The sequence below is a fragment of the Vulpes lagopus genome, chromosome 10 (assembly GCF_018345385.1).
Source record: "Vulpes lagopus strain Blue_001 chromosome 10, ASM1834538v1, whole genome shotgun sequence".
Classification (NCBI taxonomy): domain Eukaryota; kingdom Metazoa; phylum Chordata; class Mammalia; order Carnivora; family Canidae; genus Vulpes; species Vulpes lagopus.
This window is the reverse complement of record NC_054833.1, coordinates 55,231,672-55,252,917: the sequence shown is the minus strand read 5'-3', so window position 1 is coordinate 55,252,917 and position 21,246 is coordinate 55,231,672. Positions and strand designations below refer to the sequence as shown.

Here is a 21,246-nt window from a genome sequence, read left to right as displayed (position 1 = left end):
TCAATGAGTAGCCAAGTAAATACAACTTCTTCCCACTTGCCTTATTCCCATTCACCTCTTGGTACACTTATGTAGAGGCTTGTTTTACTTAGGAGTAGGTTCAGAACTATTTTTGAAATGGACATTGTTATTCAGGAAAAAATTCTCAGGAACCAAATATTTCCTTTCAAAATTTTTATTTGAGCAAAGGAAAAAAATGTACTTTATATAAGATTTAGAAAAATCAACACTGATAACAGAATAAAATAACATTATGACCATAATTATATAATTTACTTATATGTTACATTAATTGTCATTTTCTGGTATATTATGTTTGTATTTCAAAAGAATTGAAATTATATACTTGCTGAAAGATTTGATGGCCGCAGAAACTAATCATTTCTTAATGGTAGTTAAGGCAAAGAAATAATAATAATTTCTCAGTTTTGAGATGTTTAAGGACCAAAATATTCTGTTGCCCCTTGAAAAAGTGTCTGTTTTCAAGCCTAATAGTTGAATCAAGTAAAAATTGACAATGATGATTTTCAAAATTAAAAAACCTTACATATCGTATAGTGACAGTATAGGAATATATATATATATATATATATATATATATATATATATATATTCTCCAATGTACTCTCCAAAGTATATATGTGATAATTTATCTATGGCCTATGGATTTTACCTTATTTCATGACACATGTCACTGTTCATGTATACTGGGCACATAGCAAGTATGCAATAATTAAACTGAAGTGAATTGACCAACATCACTAATTATACCATTCCTAACAACGTGACATGATATTTTGTTTCAGCCTTTTGGTGATACGATGGGATATGACATCATATTCAAATATGTCAGGTCCTTGGAAGAAATAGTAGTGTCCTAAAAATAAAAACATATTGAATAGTTTAATTCTTCACTTGCATTTCTTAAAAAAAAAAAAAAACACAGATCTGTGCTTTTGTAGATTACCTATATTAGACCAAATTTTAAAGATGATCTATATTAGACATTTGAGAATAAAAACGTTAGGCCCCTGCACTCAGTATGCTGCCTCAGGATATCTATTTACTGCCCAACATTTCACCACTAAATATCTTCATTAATTTAATTGAGAAGATTGGTCTTAAAAGCTGACTATTAAGATGTGACCATTTTTGAAAAGTCACACTCAAGGTGGAGAACTCAAAGTGTGAGGGAAGAAATTGGAGCCAGGTGGGGCACATAGAGGCCTTGATGGAGAAGTAAGAAGCAATTCCCTTGCTATTCCCATGGCAATGGGAATAAAAACAAAATGCCTTGGTCCAACCAACAGTTTGCTTCAGATGACCTTGCCTAAAGATATTCTCAACATAAATGCCAACATTCTCAAGTTTTTCTTATCTCACCCTTAGCCCTAGTCCACATGAGCCCATGCAGTGTGGGAGGGGCTACAAGGAAGGTACAAAATGTAAGGCATAAAAAAGTATGTGAGGCCAGCTTGCCTGAGTCTTGTCATATGCTCTCTCACAGATGCTGTGCAGCTTGACATGGTCAGACATTCTAGAGACTCAAGATGCATGGAATCATATGCTCCCACCAGCTAGACCACCCTAGAAATAAACTGTGTACACAACTCATTCTTTGAGCCCACCTATTCTAACCCTAGCAGACTATGAATTTTCCCTCAGCGGCCCTATGGAGAACTGCTGGGTCCTGTTCTGTACTTATTTGGGTCCCCATTCTCTGACTTTGAAGGCTTTATAATCTTCAGTGTTTTAAAAAGGGATTTCCAGTATCTCCATGGCTTCCTGATCTACTTACTGTTATAATAGTAGACTGCATCAATTGTAGGTCTAATTCCTGGGAAGTATTTGGTAATCAATTTGGGATAACCAGGGTCCATGAATTGTGTCTTCTCATCGTACCTGAGCAAAGAAATAATCAGTAGGACCTCCATCAAAAACTGTATTTCATGATGAGGAGTTTTATATTTTATGACACAAACCACAAGACCTACCTATTCTCTCTTGAAAGGCTTTTCCTGAAAAGCCAACTTCAGTTGCACTGAGAAGAAAACCAAGGACCTAAACAGTCTAGTGATTTATTCCATGTCCCTACAGGACTCAGACTCTAGGTGTCCTGAGTTCTGGTCAGGAACTTTCCCCATTGCTGTACAATGCCTCCACCCGTGCCTGGTCCTGCCTTGTAGAGCCCAACTGTCAAATTTCCTATAGGTGAAGACCTTACAGGATTTGCTGCCACTCAGAAGATGGTTTCCTCATTTTGTCTCCTTGGGTCAAGTGGTTCTAAAAAGTATCTGAAGAGTACACTCCTCAGACTGTATCAATCCTGGGTCTCATATGTCTAAGCCACTGTTTTCCAATGTACTTCTACTGTGATTAATGACGTGACATTTTACTTAAAGTGTTCCTTTAAAAAACACATTATGTGTTATCTCATATCAGAATCCCAAAATTTAGGGAAGAGAAGTAGGATGACAGTAATAGTCCAGATCTATGCTCCCTTGATACCTCTCCTAGGAAGGTCAGGGATCCTTGGGAATTTGCATAGAAAACCTACCTACTGAAAACCCCATTCCCTGCTTGTTTCATGAATTTTAGGAGTCACCATACCAATCATTAAAGCTCACCTCCAAAATTGATTATCTACAAAGAAGTAGGTCTTATAGAGAAGTGGGTTAAAAACAGCTGCATCAATTTTTTTCACAGAGTCAGGAAAGCCCAAAGAATGTATGTTCTTCGGATAGTGTGGCTGTGGTCTCATATTGCTAATTAACCAGTACTTATCATCTGTGAAGAGAAAGAGAAAGCATGCACTGGAATCATACAAAAAGAATAATAGAAATACTGACTCACTACAAACAACATAATTCTGTACCCATAGTTCCAAAACATATTGCTCCTTGTTCTTGAACATGGTTTATGTTCAATGGTTCTGTATTTTTTCATAATATCATGATCTTATATTGGACAAACTTTTCCTGAAATCTTTACACATTACCTAGGTATTTAAGCTATTTTTTTAGCTCATAGTTCAGACTTTCCATTAATTAAATCTGGAGGGCTTTTCTCTATGTTTATAAAAATTAGTAGTATTTCCTTCATTTATTCTCTTCCATAAACTTGACTCAGTAGCAAACTAAACATTAGAGTTACCTTTAAAAAGAAAAACTTGATTTCTGGCTCCAATTTCATAAGCAGCTTGAATGCCAGATGGTAAGGTTGGCCACAAAGAAGAAATTAAAGTAACACTGTTCTTTGTACTCTCTGGATGCCTCCACCACAAGAATCTGATGAAAAACATTTAACACATGTTAAAAATCACTATAGACTCAAGAACCACCAATGTTCGTTCACTGGGAAAGACTGTGAAATGGCTTAATGTTTTTATCCAATGTCTTCACATCTTGCTCCATGGATGTCTCGATAGGAGCACCACAAGGAATAGATCTTAATAGATTCTTTGGTAATAACACTGATTTTAATAGGCAAGCCACCATATGGAAATACCCTGACACTTGAAATCAAGAGATCTGGGTTCTAAACTATACCTACAATTCCTTCACCAGTTTATAAAAGAATTTATTTATCTCAAATGTCTCAGTTTTTGAATCTCAAAAATGAAGAATAATGAGACTAAAGATCAATGACAAGAAGAAAACTGGAAAAAAACCCATAAGCATGGAGACTGAATAATGTGCTGCTAAACAATCAATGAAGAAATGAAGAAATCAAAAAAGAAATAAAAATAACTTAAGACATATGAAAATGAAAACACAACATTCTAAAATCTTGGGGCTACTATAAAAAAGTTCTAAGAGGGAAGTTCATAGTGACATAGGCCTACCTCAAAAAATAAGATAAATCTCAAATACATAATCTTTTTTAAAAGATTTTATCTATCTATTTGACACACACAGAGAGAGAGTGAGTGAATGCAAGAGTAGGGGGAGTGGCAGAGGGAATAGAGATGTAGTCTCCCTACTGAGCAGGGAGCCCAACATGGGGCTCAAACCCAGGATTCCAGAATCATGACCCAAACTGAAGGGAGACACCCAACTGAGCCATCCAGGAGCCCCTCAAATAAATAAACTTACAGCTGAGGAAACTAGAAAAAGAACAAAGGTCGAAGTTAAAAGAAGGAAATAATAAAGATTGGAGTGGAAATAATTTGAAAAAAAAAAAGACTAAAAAAATATTTTCAAGATTGGTGAAGCTAAGAGTTTGTTATTTCAAAAGATAAACAAGATTGGTAAGCCTTTATCCAGATTCATCAAGAAAAAAGAGAGAGGACTCAAATAAATAAATTCATAAATACAAAAGAAGTTACAATTGATTTCACAGAAATACAAAGGATCATAGAAGACTATGACTACAATTACATGTGAATAAATTGGACAACCAAAACAAGTGGATATAAATTCCCCAAATCATGCAATCTTCTAAGACTGAATCATGAAGAAATAGAAAATTTGAACAGACCCATTATTAGAAATGAAATTGAATCAGTAATCAAAAACTCCCAGCAAATAAAAATCTAAGACCAGTCAGTTTCACAGGTGAATTCTACCGAATAAAAAAGACTTAATCTTTACTCTTCTCAAATTATTTCAGAAGAAGAAGAAGAAGAAGAAGAAGAAGAAGAAGAAGAAGAAATGTTCCCAAACTCATTCTATAAGGCCAGCATTATCCTGATACCAAAACCAGACAAAGACACCACAAAAGAAATTATAAGTCAATATCCCTGATGGACATGGATGCAGAAATTCTCAACAAAATATTGGCAAACCAAATTCAATGATACATTAAAAGGCTCATATACCACTATCAAGGGGGATTTTATTCTAGGGATGCAAGGGTGGTTCAATATCCACAAATCATTGCAGTATACCACATTAACAAAATGAAGGATAAAAATTATGATTATTTTAATAGACATGGAACAAGAATTTGACAAAATTTATCATCCATTCATGATAAAAAAAAAAAACACCTCTCATTAAAATTATTATAGAGGGACCAAACTTCAACATAATGAAGACCAGGTATGGCAAACCCACCACTTACTTCATACTCAATGGTGAAAAGCTGAAGGCTTTTCCTTTAAGATCAGGAGCAAGACAAGGAAGTCTACCCTTGCCACTTTTATGGAATCTACTGTCAGAAGTCCTAGTCACAGTAATCAGATGAGAAAAGAATAAAAGGCATCCAAATTGGAAAGGGAAAAGCAAAACTGTTGCTATTTGCCGATGAAATGGTACTATAATTAGAAAACCCTAAAGACTCCACCAAAAAACTAGTGAACTAAGTAAAGATGCAGGATATAAAATCAATATACAAATCTGTTGTATTTCTATACATTAATATCAAACTATCTGAAGAAATTAATAAAACAATCCCATTTATAATTGCATCAGAAAAATAAAATACCTAGAAATGAATTTTACCAAGGAGGTGGACAACCTGGACTTTGAAAACTATAAGGCGCTGATGAAAGAAAACTGAAGAAGACACAAACAAATGGAAATATACATGCTCATGGACTGCAAGAAGCAACATTGTTAGAATATCCATACTATCCAAATCAATTTTCAGATTCAGTGTAATCCCTATCAAAATACCAATAGGATTTTTTTTTTTTTTTTTTTTTTTTACAGAACTGGAACAAAGAATCCTAAAATTTGTATGGCCCAGGAAAGATTCCAAAGCAATCTTGAGAAAGAACAAAGCTGGAGGTAATATGCTCCCAGATTTCAAACTTTACTACACAGCTAAATTAATCAAAACAGTATGGTATTAGCAGAACAACAGTCACATAGATCAACAGAAAAGAATAAAAAGCCCAGAAATAAACTCAAACTTAAATGGTCAGCTAATTTATGACAAAGGATCTGAGAACAGGGAAAAGACATCTCTTCAATAAATGGTATTGGGGAAACTGGAGAGCTACATGCAGAAGAATCCAATTGGACCACTTTCTTACACCATACACAAGAATAAACTCAAAATGAATTAAAGATTAAAATGTAGAAACCTGAAACCATTACATTTCTAGAAGAAAATATAGGCAGTGAGCTCTCTGACACTGGCTTCAGAGATTAGGCTGCCACCACCAGCTGTGCACATAGCATACACGTTGCACCACAAAGGGGACCACAGGAGTCTTCTAGCTTCTGCTCTGCTAAAAGTCAAATACAAAAGCTTTGATGAGCAAATGTTCCCAGACCCCTGGTTGCTGGGACTACCCCTCAGGAGGGTCACAGGCACCTCCCCTATCCTAAGCTGTTGGCCCCAGCCATCTCCCTACAGACCAAGGCAGGAGCTGCCCTGACCAGCAGAGCTCAGCCCTGCTTCCACTTCTGTCTTGCCTCATCCAAAAGTTGGCTAAACTGGGGGACTTCAGGACTGGATCATATTCCCCTACTCTGATGACCCAGCGAAGCCTCGGGGACCCCAAGCTCTGTTTCTGGGGCCCCCATCATTGCCGTTCCATGGGGGAGGCACATGCATCCCAGCAAATATGAGCAGCGTAGCCTTGGTCACAATCGAGAGGGCAGATCTAAATGTAAGCCTGAATTTTTTTTTTTTAAGAACAGCATTAAATGTCTCTTTCTTAAAAAAAAGAAAGAAAGAAAGAAAGAAAGAAAGAAAGAAAGAAAGAAAGGAAGGAAGAAACAGATGTGGTATGAAACAGTCCCCGTGACTCAGAAGACCTGGAACTAAATATGGCCTTATATTTGGGTTTAGTAAAGGATGGTTGGTAAAAACTTTTCCATATCCACTGAAGCCCAATCAAGAGTAAAAGCAGAAAGGAGTAGAAATGATGTAGAACACTGAAAATTTTCTTTTCTTTTCTTTTCTTTTTCTTTCTTTCTTTCTTTCTTTCTTTCTTTCTTTCTTTCTTTCTTTCTTTCTTTCTTCTTTCTTCTTTCTTTCTTATCCATCCCCTCAGACAAGGACAACAAAAGCAAAAATAAACAAGTGGGAGGGACTACATCAAACTATAAAGCTCTGTACAGCAAAGGAAACCATGAACAAAATGAAAAGGCAAACAATCTAATAGAAGAAGATATTTGCAAGAGATATATCTAATAAAAGATTCACATCCAAAATATATAAGGAACTCATACAACTCAATATTTAAAAAAATCAAACAATCTGACAAAAAATAGGCAGACAACCTGCATAGATATTTTTCCAGAGAAGACATACAGCCAATAGATGCATGAAAAATGCTCAGTATCACTAACGATCAGGGAATGCATATCAAAACCATAAGAAGAGATCACCTGACACCTGTTGGAATGGCTAGGATAAAAAAAAAAAAAGAAAGAAATAGCAAGTGGTTGGTGAGGATGTGGAAAGAAGGAAACCCTTGTGCACTGTTGGTGGGAATGCAAATTGGTGCAGCCACTTGTGAAAAACCATATGGAGGTTCCTCAAGAAGTCAATTATAGAAATACCATATGATCCAGCAATTCCACTTCTAGGTACCCATCCAAAGCAAACAAAACACTAGCTGGGAAAGACATATGTACCCTTATGCTCATTGGAGCATTATTTACAATACCCAACATACGGTTACAATGTAAATGTCCATCAACAGATGAATAGATAAAGAAGATGTGGTAATAAAGAATGGAATCTTGCCATAGTGACAACATGGATGGACCTAGAGCATATTACGCTAAGTGCAATAAGTCAGAGAAAGAAATTTCATATGATTTCACTTAAATGCGAAATCTAAAAAAAACAAAACCCAAAAAACAAATGAACAAACAACAGAACAGACTCATAGAGAACAAACTGATGGTTATCAGCAAGAAGAAGATGGGAGGATAGACAAAATAAGTGAAAAGGATTAAGTACAAACTTCAGTTGTGTAGTAAGACACAGGCATGTAATATACAGCACAGAGAATATAGTCAGTAATGTTGTAACAACTCTGTATGGTGACAGATGGAACTGGACTTATTTTGGTGACTCCTTCATAATATATATAAATATCAAATTACTGTGCTGTACACCTGAAACAATATTGCATGTTAATTATTCTTCAATCTAAAAAATGGAGAATATTTGTCACATATACCAAATACTAATCTTCTCCATGCCCCAACCCTCCAATATCTCCTTCAATCTGTGCTCTAAGTTATTCTGGAATTCCTTTCTCTATAATCAAGAACCATCAAGACTTTTAAATAGGTACTGTCTCACCTGTAGTCCTAGACAACCATTTTTACCTGTGATTAAAGTAGTCTGGCTTTACTTCCTGCCTGGTCTTTCCTCACCCCAGATTCTTTTTGCAAATCCATTTTTTTTAACCTATCAGCCTTCTTATCAAACACAAATATAATCACACCACCCTCACCCTTCAAAACCTTCAGGCCATCTACTTCCTATAGAAGTGAGTCCCAGTCTCTCCTTAATTTTCATTTACTTCATTTTCCATCATCTCCCACCAATCTCTGACAAAACATTCTAAAAATCCTAGGACAGAGCCTTTAATATTGGTTAGATATGAAGATGATTTTACCTGTCTTTAAAGAAAAATATTTTGTTTCCTACTGTAGTAACAGCATCAAAACTCAAATTGGAGTCACAGTTGGCTGATTCTGTACCATCTGTATTTGATGAGAGTTGGGTTTTTTCTGGACCTCCTGAAAATACATTTCAAGAAGCATGAGGGGAAAAAATATGCATATTAGCTGCTACAGGGAAGAACCATTCTTTTTCAAACATTCCGTTAAAAAATAAATAAATAATAAAACATTCAGTTTTCTAGATGAAAAATGCATAAAAAGCAATTTATGCTTCCTATCAGACTCACAGGAAGCATACAATAAAGATCTTTCCCCCTCACGGTCTCAATGTCACGTCATGGAGGAGAAAAATCTGATCACTCTAGTTTTCCTATTCCAGGCAGATTATTTCTCTGCATGCCTTCTTCAAAGACAACGGTGTACTGGACAGAAAGACCAAATCTGAGACCGGAAGTCTCAGATTCTGCCCCTGTCATGGGATTAGCATACTGGGTCTCCTGTGCTTTTCTGTAAAATGAAGGTAATATATGTGCTACCTCCCTCATAGGGTTTTCATGAGGCTCAAGACAAAAGACAGATGTTACGGTTTTATTCAAATATAGTTACTATGAGACTCTTCATAAGAGTATCTTTGTAAGGCAAAACAGTAAAGAAATTCAACTCACCATAGAAAGATTGAATGCCGTGTATATCATCAGCAGAGAGGTGAAAGGTGTTGGGGTTAACATAACTGTAAGTAGGGAACATGATGGCTTTTGGATCACTGGAATGGCCAAGACCCAAGGAATGACCAAGCTCGTGGACAGCAACCAGGAACAAGTTTGTGCCTAAGAAGAAACCAACCAGAAGGGGAAAAGAGCAGTGAAATATGTCTGCATCCAGAGAACAATTATATAACTGAAATCTGATACAGTGAAAAGGAACCCATTTGGGAATACTTATCTCCTTTCCCTCTGACCCACGCCTTTCAATGTCGGCATTGCCTACATTATAGGCCAAATAATTCCTTGTGGTTAGGGCTCTCCAGGTGTTTAGAAATCTCTGGGCTCACCACTTAAATTCAAGTAGCAAACCCCTCCAGTTTTGACAACCAAAAATCTCTCCAAATGTTGTCAAATGTCCTACTGTGGACAAAAAGGATCTCAGCACCAGCAGATACCTGACACATATTCTGTTGTGGACATTTCCAGAATAATTTGTAGCTCTGTTTATTTATTTATTTATTTTTTTTTTATTTATTTATGATAGTCACAGAGAGAGAGAGAGGCAGAGACACAGGCAGAGGGAGAAGCAGGCTCCATGCACCGGGAGCCTGATGTGGGATTCGATCCCGGGTCTCCAGGATCGCGCCCTGGGCCAAAGGCAGGCGCTAAACCGCTGCGCCACCCAGGGATCCCTGTAGCTCTGTTTAATTGTTCTCATTGTTCCACATCATTTCTGCTCCTTTCTTCTTTTACTCTTTTTTTTTCTGCTTTTACTCTTGATTGGGCTTCAGTGGACATGGAAAAGTTTTTACCAACCATCCTTTACTAAACCCAGATATAAGGCCATATTAAGTTCCAGGTCTGTGTCACACCACGTCTGTTCCATATGTGACTTGAAAGGAAGCTACTGCGCTCTCCCTTTACAAATGAGGACACAGTATCAGCAAGATTAATGGACCAAACTAAGTGCTTGAACCAAGGTTCAAATCTAAATTTGGCTCAAAAGCTCATTCTTTTACTGTACATGATTCAAAATGAAATCAAAGTCTATGCTTATGTTGCAGACATATTTATATCTCCAATTACAGTCACACCTGTTCATTTTTTTTCTGTATGTTCTAGAGAATGTACCTTTGTAGGTAACAGAAAGGGGTACATATCAAATTTCTCAGTTTTGAGAAGATTTGAATAGCTCCTGACTGCTATTTTATTTACCTATGTTTTAGTCCAACACCTTCATTTTTGTCTTTTCCTATGGCAAAACCAAAGCTCAGAAAAGCTGACTTTCCCAGGGTCACACCCCACTCAGCTGTGGGGGGTGGTCCTGAGCTACTCTCCAGCACCAGGTGTGAACAATGAGAGAACACTTCTCCTGGGGTGGGGGTTGGGTGTGCTTTAGGAACACAGATCCTCTGAGCATTTCTTCTAACCCAGGAGCTCAGCAGCTAACTCACAGATGCTTTCACTTCTCTCAGAGAATGAGAAAGAAGCAAAGGCTCACTCTCTGCACTCTGCCTAAAACTGGGGAAAGTAGGAAAAACCTATTACAATTTGACCTAAATCTGAATTTCTCCTACTTTCAATTCCCATAATGCTTTATCTCAGAATCATGGGTTTCTGTGTGTGATCTATTTCCCACTAGATTGTGTGCTCTTCCATGGGGACACTGGAAGTGTCCTCTTTGTCTTTGTAACCAAACAGCACCCCTATCTGATGTTGTGATAGAAACTCAGCAACCACTGAAAGAACTGTTCATTTAATTTACCGGGTCAAAAGTGGGCGGACAGTCAGCACTTTAAGTTATAATTTTAATAAGTAATTTAGCTTTTTGAAAGCACAGAATTGCACCAAGTGAAAATAAGGCAACACAGACAGGTGGAAACTACACACTAAGTTAAAATAAGAGAGCTAGGAAATGCTCATTCTGTCCCAGCTTCTCCAAGAGCTAGCTGCTAACCTTTTTTTGCTCTTAATTTCCTCTCTCCATAAATATCTGTATTAAATTATTTTTCTAGGGATCCCTGGGTGGCGCAGCGGTTTGGCGCCTGTCTTTGGCCCAGGGCGCGATCCTGGAGACCCGGGATCGAATCCCACATCGGGCTCCCGGTGCATGGAGCCTGCTTCTCCCTCTGCCTGTGTCTCTGCCTCTCTCTCTCTCTCTCTCTCTCTCTCTCTCTCTCTCTCTCTCTGTGACTATCATAAATAAAATTTAAAAAAAAATAAATAAATTATTTTTCTAAAGTCCTTTAGAATGCTAAAACATTCTGTGAGGCTAACCAACCCAAGTCTACCATGTCAGATGAAAAGACTATACACCCAAAATAACCTTGGATGAAATTAACACATGACCAGCTAAGGCTTTGCAGCTCAATGTGGACCTAATTCTGTATAGCTTGTCTTTTGATGATGCAAAACTCCTCTTCTCAATCAAGAATTTAATAAGCCTTAGGCCATGTGTCAGACTAAAACAAATAGCCTTTCTGGTCTATGAAAACACTGCCATCTGAGGTATGCAATATACAGAGAAGGGGGTGCTGAGTAGAGCCCATCTTGAAGACTTTCCATTTACTTTCTACATGAGCTAGTCATAATCTAGAATTTCCCCTGGAAATATTAGTAAGGCTTGTGATATGAGGGTTTGAATTTTCCAATGGATAGTGATTCCTTCAAACAGGGGAGACTAGTTATTTCTCTCCCCCCACTGTCTGAGAGGGATAGTGAATTATAGCCTCCTCTGTGAATACACACAAGGCATTGTCAGATGATCCCCTGGACATTCTGTTGTTCTGACCTCGGAACCTCAAGAGACCATATGACCATATAATCTTGTGTTTTGCTACAAGGATTTCTAAATTTTCTGCACTATAACTTCATCATTCTGTGTCACTATAAATCTAAGAAAGTGTCAGTTTATAATGGATCATGCAGACAACCCCTACCCTAGCATTGCTGGCATACCCATCCTTAGTATCTGTGTTTGCATGAGTTTATGGACCACTTGGCAAAAACTGACTAAATTATAGTTTTTACCTTTCTAAACTATGGCTTTTAGGGTTCTTGAGTTCACACTAATGAACTAGCTCATCCTCAGGATTCTTAAAACTGATCTTTAAGATAACCTAGCTCTAAGATAACCTAGATAACCTATAGAGGGTGAAATTGAGACAAAGTGTTACATTTTATTTAGTGACACATTTTAATCAGAATGAGTCTTTCTACCCTCTAATCATTTTCAGAATACATCCTTTCAAAAGTGGGATGTAATTTAGAATCTGTAAAGGGTTTTTCATGTGTAGTGATTTTGTTTTTTTCTTTGCTTTTTGTTTGGTTTTGGTTTTAGGGTTTTTTAATGGTTTCTTTTCTTACCTCTGTAGGTTTTAGTCCAGATTTCAGACTCATCAAAATGCGTGTCTCCCCCGATCCCAGGTCCAGGTCCAAAAGCATGGGCTATGATGCCACCTCTGCCATCAAAAGGGTTGAAGTCTCCATGAGCTTTGTAAAAGGAAGGAAAATCAGTCCTTCACATGCTATAGGTCATGCCAACAATACAGATGAAATAAGTCTATGTTATTTACCTCCAGATGCAAAAAATATCATAATATCAGCCTCTCCTGAATTAACCTTGCTGAATTTCAGGGGGGTCACATTACTCCATACTTGAAAAGCTTTCTGGATGACAGAGTCAACATCTTCAGGGTGCATGTCAGGAGTGTAGTTATTTATTCTTTACCAGCAAAACAACGAAGAGAGAACAATATATTAAAGCCATGTGTTAATTCTTTTATTGTGATACTTCATATCACATTGCCTGCATTGGTGGAAGAGGATTCATTTCATAGATCGATAGTCTAGATAATAAAAACCTGCATCACTAGCTACAGAATTGTGTATCCTTAGGCAGCTTCCTCCTGAAAAGGACTCTAATTGGATCTCTTCTCATTTACAATGTATGGGTTTTCTTTGTGAAGGATTTACATTCATAGAAGCTTATGCCTTTTGCCTCTGCTCCCAGACCTCTGCATTTATCCATTTTGACCATCCTATAAAATGTTCTCGTGTCTCTTATTTATTATAGATTTAATTTCATTCTCTTTTTATTTGCAGCCTTTCTACTCTGCTCTGGGCTGACAAGCCAAACAACTCTTCCTTGAGTGAACAATCCCCCCTTCTAGAAAGAATGAATATCAACACAGGGGAAATGCTAACAACTGAGGGAGGCTTCTTATCTGCTTCCAGACTTGGGGCTCTCTCTGAGTGATTCAGGTTTCTGGGCGTCAGACCTATGGGAAGGTAGAAAAGTGCACAGCTACAATGTTACCTGTAGGTAATTAAATGTTTCTTCCATACTGGTCTCCCTTGCATCCTCGAGAAGTGATGAACATCAGGCAGTCCACATCGAGGCATGTGCATCATATCCAGAGTAGATGCATCCAGTTTCCCAGTTACTTTTAGCCCTAAGAACTGCTGCATCTCCTGGATTTTATCCTTCATTAAGTTCCCATTAACTCCCATTTGTGTCTTTGGAATTCTGTCCATCACAAAACCGTAAAATTTTTCCAGGTACCTCTGAAAAAAATATATTTAGTTGTAGTACATGGAGGGGTTTCTGATGGAGCTCTGTATGTTTGACTCAACTCACATTGACACCAACTCACATTGGTGCTTCTGAACCATGTATCAGAAAATTAATTATATGGAGAAAAAAAATCTTAATTCTCTTTGCCGTTAAGGTGAGCCCCAAACTATTACCAATACTGATTACTGGAAGCCCACTGGAAACACGTTTATGTCTCTACCCCTTTGACCTTGTCTCTATCTGTTAAAATATATTTCAGTATCTAGCATATCATGGCATCAAGTAAACAGCAAAACCTTTATTGTCAGGATACATAAATTATCAATTTAAGTTGGGATAAAATTTTCCTGCTTAAGAATCCAATGCTTGGGCAGCCTGGGTGGCTCAGTGGTTTAGGGCTGCCTTCAGCCCAGGGTGTGATCCTGGAGACCCAGAATTGAGTCCCATGTTGGGCTCTCTGCATGGAGCCTGCTTCTCCCTCTGCCTGTGTCTCTGCCTCTCTCTCTGTCTCTCTGTCTCTCTGTCTCTCTCTGTCTCTCATGAATGAATAAATAAATAAAATCTTAAAAAAAAAAAAAGAATCCAATGCTTAGCACAACGGACAACCCTGGCAAATGCAAAGTTGAAAGAGTTTTAGAGAATGGGGAGATTGTCCAAACTTATATAATTAGGGAAAAGAAACAAATGGAAAATATCCAATTTTTAAAACATGTTCATGAAGAAATATCTGGGATGTCTGAAAGTAAAAAGTATTCTTGAATCATCATGGTAGGCTGAAGTGGTTACATAACCAAGCCATTGCTCAAACCTCAGATTATTAAATAGCATTAAATGATTATTGTAAAATATTGAACAGAAGTAGAACTCCAATTATTTTGAACTAACTCTCCTCAGCCAAAGCTTTTTAGTAAAAGGGACAAGTTCATCCACCAATTTTATAACATGGTTTCAAAAACCAATGCCTTTCCTACATTCATCTTTGGCAAAGAAAAATACAGTGTTCAGAGCAAATAGCTTCCTAAACCAGTTTTCAACTGGTACTTTTCAAGATAAAACTAGTCAATGCAACAAATTTTATAGACAAAATCAGGCTGGGTAAATACTCTAAGTGTCAATACTTACCTGAGCGTATGTCTCATTATTTTCTTCAGAGTTGATAGAGTTAGTCAGTGGAACAGGTCTGGAAGCAGTGACCTGTAGGACAGTTTCAATTGGAGACTTTTATAACACTCCTTCAAAAACAATATCACTTTCTTACATTCTCTTTGGCAAAGAAACAATATCACTTTCTTACATTCTCTTTGGCAAAGTAGCTGTGCACTTTTCTAGCCCTTTCTACAGGGCTAGAAGCAAGTAGTCTCCTAAACTAGTTTTCAGCTAGTACTTTTCAAGATAAAACTGGTCAATGCAATAAATTTTAAAGACAAAAATCAAGCTGGGTAAATACTCTAGTGTCAATACTTACTTGACTGGATGCCACATCATTTTCTTTAGAGCTTGCAGAGTTGGTCAGAGGAATGGTACCCGAAGCAGTGACCTGCAGGATCAGTACCAACAGAAGAAACTTCATTCTAAAGTTGCGAATGGCTCAACTCAACCTACCCAGTTCCTTCTCAGTACAAAGTTCCTCAAATGTCCTTACTTATATAGTCCTTAGGCCATGTTCTGTGAATATGAAATCCTTCGAGTGACTCACAGTTGATATCATCCCTTGATTTATCTCAAAAACACGCAAACACAAGCACAGATCTTTTTCTAGGACCACAATGGGTCAATAAGCACCAAACTCATCATTCAACAACTCAGAGGATTTTATTATATCCTTCAAAATAAATAAGCCCTGTAGAATAACACATTAGGTGAGAAACACTACACACTGAAAATGTAACAGTAACTTAAAATGTATGTTTAGAAAATTCAGTATCTGAATTTTTACTATAATAATTTCCTTATATTTACTGTAGGTGAAATAAGCTTTTTCAAGAAACAAAATTAAAAATGTCAAATGAATAAAATAAAGTAGAAGAATCCTCTCCAAGCTGACTCTAGCTCCCTAGCGAACTGTGATATATAGAGACTTGAAGTTTAACATAGAAAAGTCTATAACATCCTGATGCTTTGATGTCTGCTTTATGTGTTGTGCAAGTTTAGATCCTCTGCTAACTTATGCCCGATCCCAACTGTGTACGTGGGTCGAGATTCCAGAGGCCACGTCCCATACCTCCCTAATAGGCTGGAGTTGGCATCCTAATGTCAACACTTCAACTGTGAAAGATAGGAAAGGTTTGCCTCTGAAATCTACCTCCCTGTCTGCTCAGCTTCCTTTCCCTTGGTCTGGTTGCTCTGTTCACACAGGATCTGCTTGTCAGTCACAGAGAATGTTTAGAGACAAAAACATCTGAAAATCCAGCATAAATCACACAGGTAGACGTGGGAGCTGGGGGGGCTGTCTCTCAAATCTGTGCGGGTCATCTCATAGAGGGGCCACCGGTGGTGGGTTAGGATTCAGTCACTGCTGTGACCCACCTCTCCCCCAACCCCCTGGGAACTGCCAGCTGCTCCCAGCCTTTCCCTGAGGCTGGCATTCCAGAAAATCAAGGAGGCACTTGTAGGAGTATTGTAGCTGGTTGGCATCCTCCCTCTGGCTCTGCCCTTTTCAAGCTCTGTGACTTGACCTCTAGGATCTTCAGATATTCCATTTGAAAATGAGGATAATGATCTTTGCCTCCTTAGGCTTTTGAGATGATGAAACGAGACATGTATTATAAATGTGAGCCACGTACCATACATGCTCACAAATATTCATTTCATTTCTTGGCCCAAAAGGAGTGTCATGCAGCTTATGGTTGCAACCAAGTATGGCTCTAGGATCCATGAAGGGGAAGATCATGTAGAAGTATTGTGTAGTAATTCTGTCAGATACTGAATTTAATTCAAGAATCATAAAAGAAGCATAGTGGTTTGGCTAGAAAGCAGGAAAAAGTGGGATTTGTCAGAAAATATGGGTTGGGCTGGTTCTCTACCAGCAGAATGTTGCTCCATTAGAGTGGAGTCTGTCTGCCTTGCTCACCACTGTATTTCTGTGCCTAAGACTGCCTTGAGGTTAGTAGATGCTCAAGAAAATAGGCATGGATGAATTTTGTTGGAGAATAGGGCCTATAGAATATCAAGAATAAACTTTCTTTGTGGGAGCGATCGTTACACAGAGGATGTGTTCCTAAACCACCCTGAGAACATACAAGAATTGGTCTTACTCATCATAGCAGGAAGGGGTCTGGTTTGGGGAAGAATTTCAGGAAGTCTAGAAAGTGTAGGATGTAAGATACAAGGCAAAAATGCCCAAGATACAAAGGAAGGGGAAAAAATGTCCTCACAAAAACAATAACAAAAACAAAACTATACCCAAATTTTAATGGTCTCTGGTCTTGGCTTACCAAATGCCCCACAGGGGTTGAGTATGAGGGAAAGGGCCATTTGGGCAGTCATAGAACATTGCAGGGGCTATGAGCTTAGGTTCTGGGGTCAAGTCTACCCAGCCTGAGAATCTTAGCTCATTTTACAATCTTTCACAGTCATTAATCTGTATAAAACTTAATCTCTCCGTTTGTGAAATTGGAATAAAAATAGCAGTTACCTCAAGAGTTGTTACCAGGATTATGTTAAATTTTAGGGAAGAGTACTTAGCCTACTGCTTGACACACCTTACAGGTTTAGCAACTTGCTAACCTTCTTCCTTTACTGCTCTCTCTCAGGGAAGACGTTTAGAAGAGTTGGCAATGGGGATGAGAAGGGCGATCGCCTTGTGCCCAGACCCCTCTCCTGTGTCCGAAGGAGCTACAAGATTATGATCCAGGCCCAGACTGCTTCTAGGGGACACACTGAGGGAAGTTAGAATCAGGGGGTCACTGGCAGTGGCCCATGTGAAGGAGAGCAGAAAGTGGCCGAGGTCAGAGGCCCTCATAACAGGGACCACTTGTTGATAAGATCTTCTTCTTTTTTTTTTTTTTTTTCAAGATCTTCTTTAGTAAAAAGCAAAGTCTATAGCACAATGATTCTCTATTACACTGTTTCCTTCCTGAGGCAGACACCAGGTCATTCTAAGGCATATCCCTGATATAATCACCTTCAACTATTTGGGGTGTCATCCCTGAGGATCTAGAGGAAAATGAGAACATGGTCATCAGCAAGGACCAGGGAAGAGAAATGTTGCCCAAATATACAAAGAAATTCCATAACTAACCCTTTCACCAATAGCCTGTTCATGTAGGAAGAAAATTTCAGCTAGTTAACCTTCTCCTTTTATGGATGAAGACTGGGGAGTCCAGAAGAAGGAAGTGAATTGCCTAAGGAGCCATCTGGGAGGTGTTCTGACTCTTCCCTGCCTTGTTGCTACAGCACATATCATTTTGGAACATATGACTTTGATTTTTCTTCAGATTTCTGTCTTCCTCTGGGTATCTTACTATTGCAAACACTACACAGTGACACTGTGATACTCTCAATCTTTTCAGTTAAAGCAGGCTGTCCCCTTGGCTGTTGTGGGGGCCAGGAGGAAGCTCTAGGTGAAACGGATGCCCAGGGAGGTAGCTCCTGGTCTGCTCTCTGGAGAATCACCTCTGTGTGCTTCCTCCCTGCCCTGGCCTGAGGAATGCCCTACTGCTAAGTGACTTTGCTGCCAGAGTTCCCCAGGAATTGACCCTAAAGAGCACCCCTGAAGAACATGGACATTAAAAGTCACCCTAGCCAGTTGTGTGCACTTAGACTAACTTTTCCATGCTTCATTTTTTTGTATGTAAAATGAGGATAATATTAAGGTTTTGTAAAAAATAAGTGACATCATGCATGAAAGCACCTACCTTCATATGACAGACTTTAATAAAAGTTCATTCTCTGCCTTCTCCTTTTACCTCTGTCCTTGAATATTGGTCATGCCATGGTTGGGTTAGACCAGCTAACTTTTTCCACATAGGAGAAAAGTCAACCTAAATAACGGTTTTTAACCACAAGTGCATCCACATACACCCAGCATAGAATCACAAACAGCCCAGAGAAGAGCGAATGTTGATGGTGGAGACACTTCTTAGAGTCCCCTCCCCATCTTCTTCCAGAATGACCTAGAATATGACCCTACATGGGGCTGCTACTCAACTGTCCATAAGGCAGAGAACATCAGACTAACTGGTTAGATATATGTTGCCTTTCAAACCAGGGCTCAATCTCAAGCTGTATCACCAGGTTCACCAACCCCCAAATGGGGAGTTGCCGAGTACTGGCAAGAAAACCAGAGAGCGCAGTTCAGGAGTGAGATTGGTCCCATGGGGTGCAGCCCACAGAGAGGAAATGGAGGGAGGAAAACAATGAAGGTAAAAGTCACTGTGGTTTCTTTCTGTGGTCCCTTTTCTTCCCGCCAGCCAGTGGCTCCCCTTCAAACAATAAACTAAGTGTGAAACGTGAACTGCAGCAGGAAGCTGACGTCCTATGCGCATATCACAAAGCAGACACAACGTGGTAGCAGACACATATGTGTTGTTAGTCAACTGTTTATTTTCTTGTTCTTGCTCCCCAACAACAAGGTGAATGCCTAAGGGTGGAGATAATGACGCAGATATGTCCACACCGACTTTGATTTTACAGTCTGGTTTAACGAGAAGAGCAAGGCTTTGGAAAGAGTCTTGGCCTCAAACCTCAGCTATGCTACCTACAAACTGTGTGGCTTTGGGCAAGTCATGTAAGTTCAGCTTCCTCATCCATAAACAACTGTTTGGAGGATTAAATAAGATGGTGCATGAAACTGCTTGGTGCTACGCCTGGCACCTTAACAGCCTGACCTTAGATGTTGGTTCTCCTTTTGTAACACCTACAGCATGTCTCTCAACATTTCTTTCATCACTTCCCCCCATAAACAGAGGTTTTAGACCTTCTCTCATGAAATTTTAATACCAGAGATATACTATGTTTCTGTTTATATGTTCTATGGTTATCTGTCCTTTATACATTAAAGAAAAAGATGATTTTTTTTTTTGCCCCCAGTGACCAATTTTACCCACTTGGGGGCGGGGGGGATATTGCCTCCATTGAGAACATATGACCTGTAGTAGCGTAGACCCCCTGCTGCTAGTCAGTAGCTGACAACGACACCACATCTGCTGGCCCCACATGGCATCTCCCAGAGGCTGATATGAGTGAGGCACAGCCTCTGGGAGACGTCTGTAAAGCCAAGGGAACTGGATTTCAGAGGCACTATTTAGACCACAGAAGGCAAATCTGTTGAACTTTGTGTCAGTAAGAAGCTGTGACATTCTTACAAAGGATTGACCAGCTATATTTGTGAGTTAGATCAACTCAGAGAACAAATCAATGGATCAGACAGAACCTACATAGTTCTCTTCAAGAGTGAGATTAGGTAGTTTTTAAACCAGGACATTTTTTCCCTATATTTCTCTCCTTTCCTTCAAGCTCTACTCAAGCAGTGAGCCAACTCTGTGGTTTTGCCTCAACGTTTATGACGCTGATCATATTATTCTCACTCGGCCTTCTTTCCAAGAAGCTTAATCCACTGAAATGGCTACAGTTTGAGAAAAGAGGGATATTTTCTACCTGAGCCAATGCTGGAAGTACTGAAGGAGTCTGTGGCTCCAGGAGCCACTGTCCGGGAGACAGTCCGTGGCTGTGCTGTCCAGGTGTGGTGCAGCAGGGCGATGGGATCTGGGCTTGGTGCGTCTAGCTCCCCGAAGGGGGCTGCCACACAAGCGACTCAGCAGAAGAGAAGAACTCACAGGCTGGGCAAACTGAAATGGAGGACATAGAATGCAAGAGTGGCTGAAGTTGAACCTTCTGCCAGCCCGATGGAACCTCAGATTTGAGGTTAAATGTTTTAAAAATGCATCATATCTAGCGCAGCTGAACTGAGGTTCATACTCGTTACCTATACAGGCTATTTAACATGGTCCTTTCTGCATCGTGGGTGCGCTCTACCCTCCTCCTCGTCATCATTGTTACTATTCATACATTTAAATATAATTTTCTCAATGTTTTATCTAACTTTTCCAGGAAGTGCATACATTTTATAAACTACCAATGGTCATGGACCCTTTTTCAGCCTCAGAGAACACAAGGGGAGTATGATGAAGCAGTCAATAAATAGGTGTTTGATTTTAAAGGAATTGAAACAAAAATATAGAGGGGACCTCCCTGGACCTAGCATAGGCATGTGCTCACATTTCTGCAGCAAGCAGTTTCTTTTCTATGCCTGTCCTTAAATCAGCAAAATACTTATGAAATATTGAAATGCCTGCCCATCCCAATTCCTGAGCCATTTCCAACCAAAAACATTAGACTCCTCAGAAGCCTTTCTCACTCTCAGCTGCCTTTCCACAAATTTTTCAATCAGGTATTGTTTAACGACTCCTTAAAGAGCTACTAATCT

At 38.9% G+C, this 21,246-nt stretch overlaps 1 protein-coding gene across 2 annotated transcripts; it reads right to left on the bottom strand.

The window, feature by feature from the left end:
- Positions 1-223: 223 nt before the first annotated feature.
- Positions 224-20,551, bottom strand: MMP12 (matrix metallopeptidase 12). 2 transcript variants are annotated; one of them, XM_041772080.1, is made up of 12 exons: positions 20,418-20,551; positions 15,286-15,357; positions 14,943-15,014; positions 13,563-13,810; positions 12,820-12,968; positions 12,611-12,736; positions 9,206-9,367; positions 8,534-8,657; positions 3,154-3,287; positions 2,628-2,787; positions 1,799-1,902; positions 224-877 (listed from the first exon to the last, which is right to left on the bottom strand). In XM_041772080.1, exons 4-12 carry the CDS (start codon positions 13,778-13,780, stop codon positions 777-779), a joined length of 1,278 nt encoding a protein of 425 aa, XP_041628014.1. In that variant the 5' UTR covers positions 13,781-13,810; positions 14,943-15,014; positions 15,286-15,357; positions 20,418-20,551; the 3' UTR covers positions 224-776. The 2 variants fall into 2 exon arrangements, with proteins under 2 accessions (XP_041628014.1, XP_041628013.1); XM_041772079.1 differs by lacking the exon at positions 20,418-20,551 and having other exon boundaries at positions 15,286-15,423.
- Between the last annotated feature and the right edge of the window lie 695 nt (positions 20,552-21,246).

Bases quoted from the DNA above. Each gene is read 5' to 3' on its own strand.
- MMP12 (XM_041772079.1), bottom strand. From the start codon at position 15,390: ATGAAGTTTCTTCTGTTGGTACTGATCCTGCAGGTCACTGCTTCGGGT. The intron at 12,969-13,562 runs GTAACATTGTAG...TTGCTGGTAAAG, and splicing joins AAACATTTAATTACCTACAG to AATAAATAACTACACTCCTG. The intron at 12,737-12,819 runs GTAAATAACATA...CCTTTTACAAAG, and splicing joins GATATTTTTTGCATCTGGAG to CTCATGGAGACTTCAACCCT.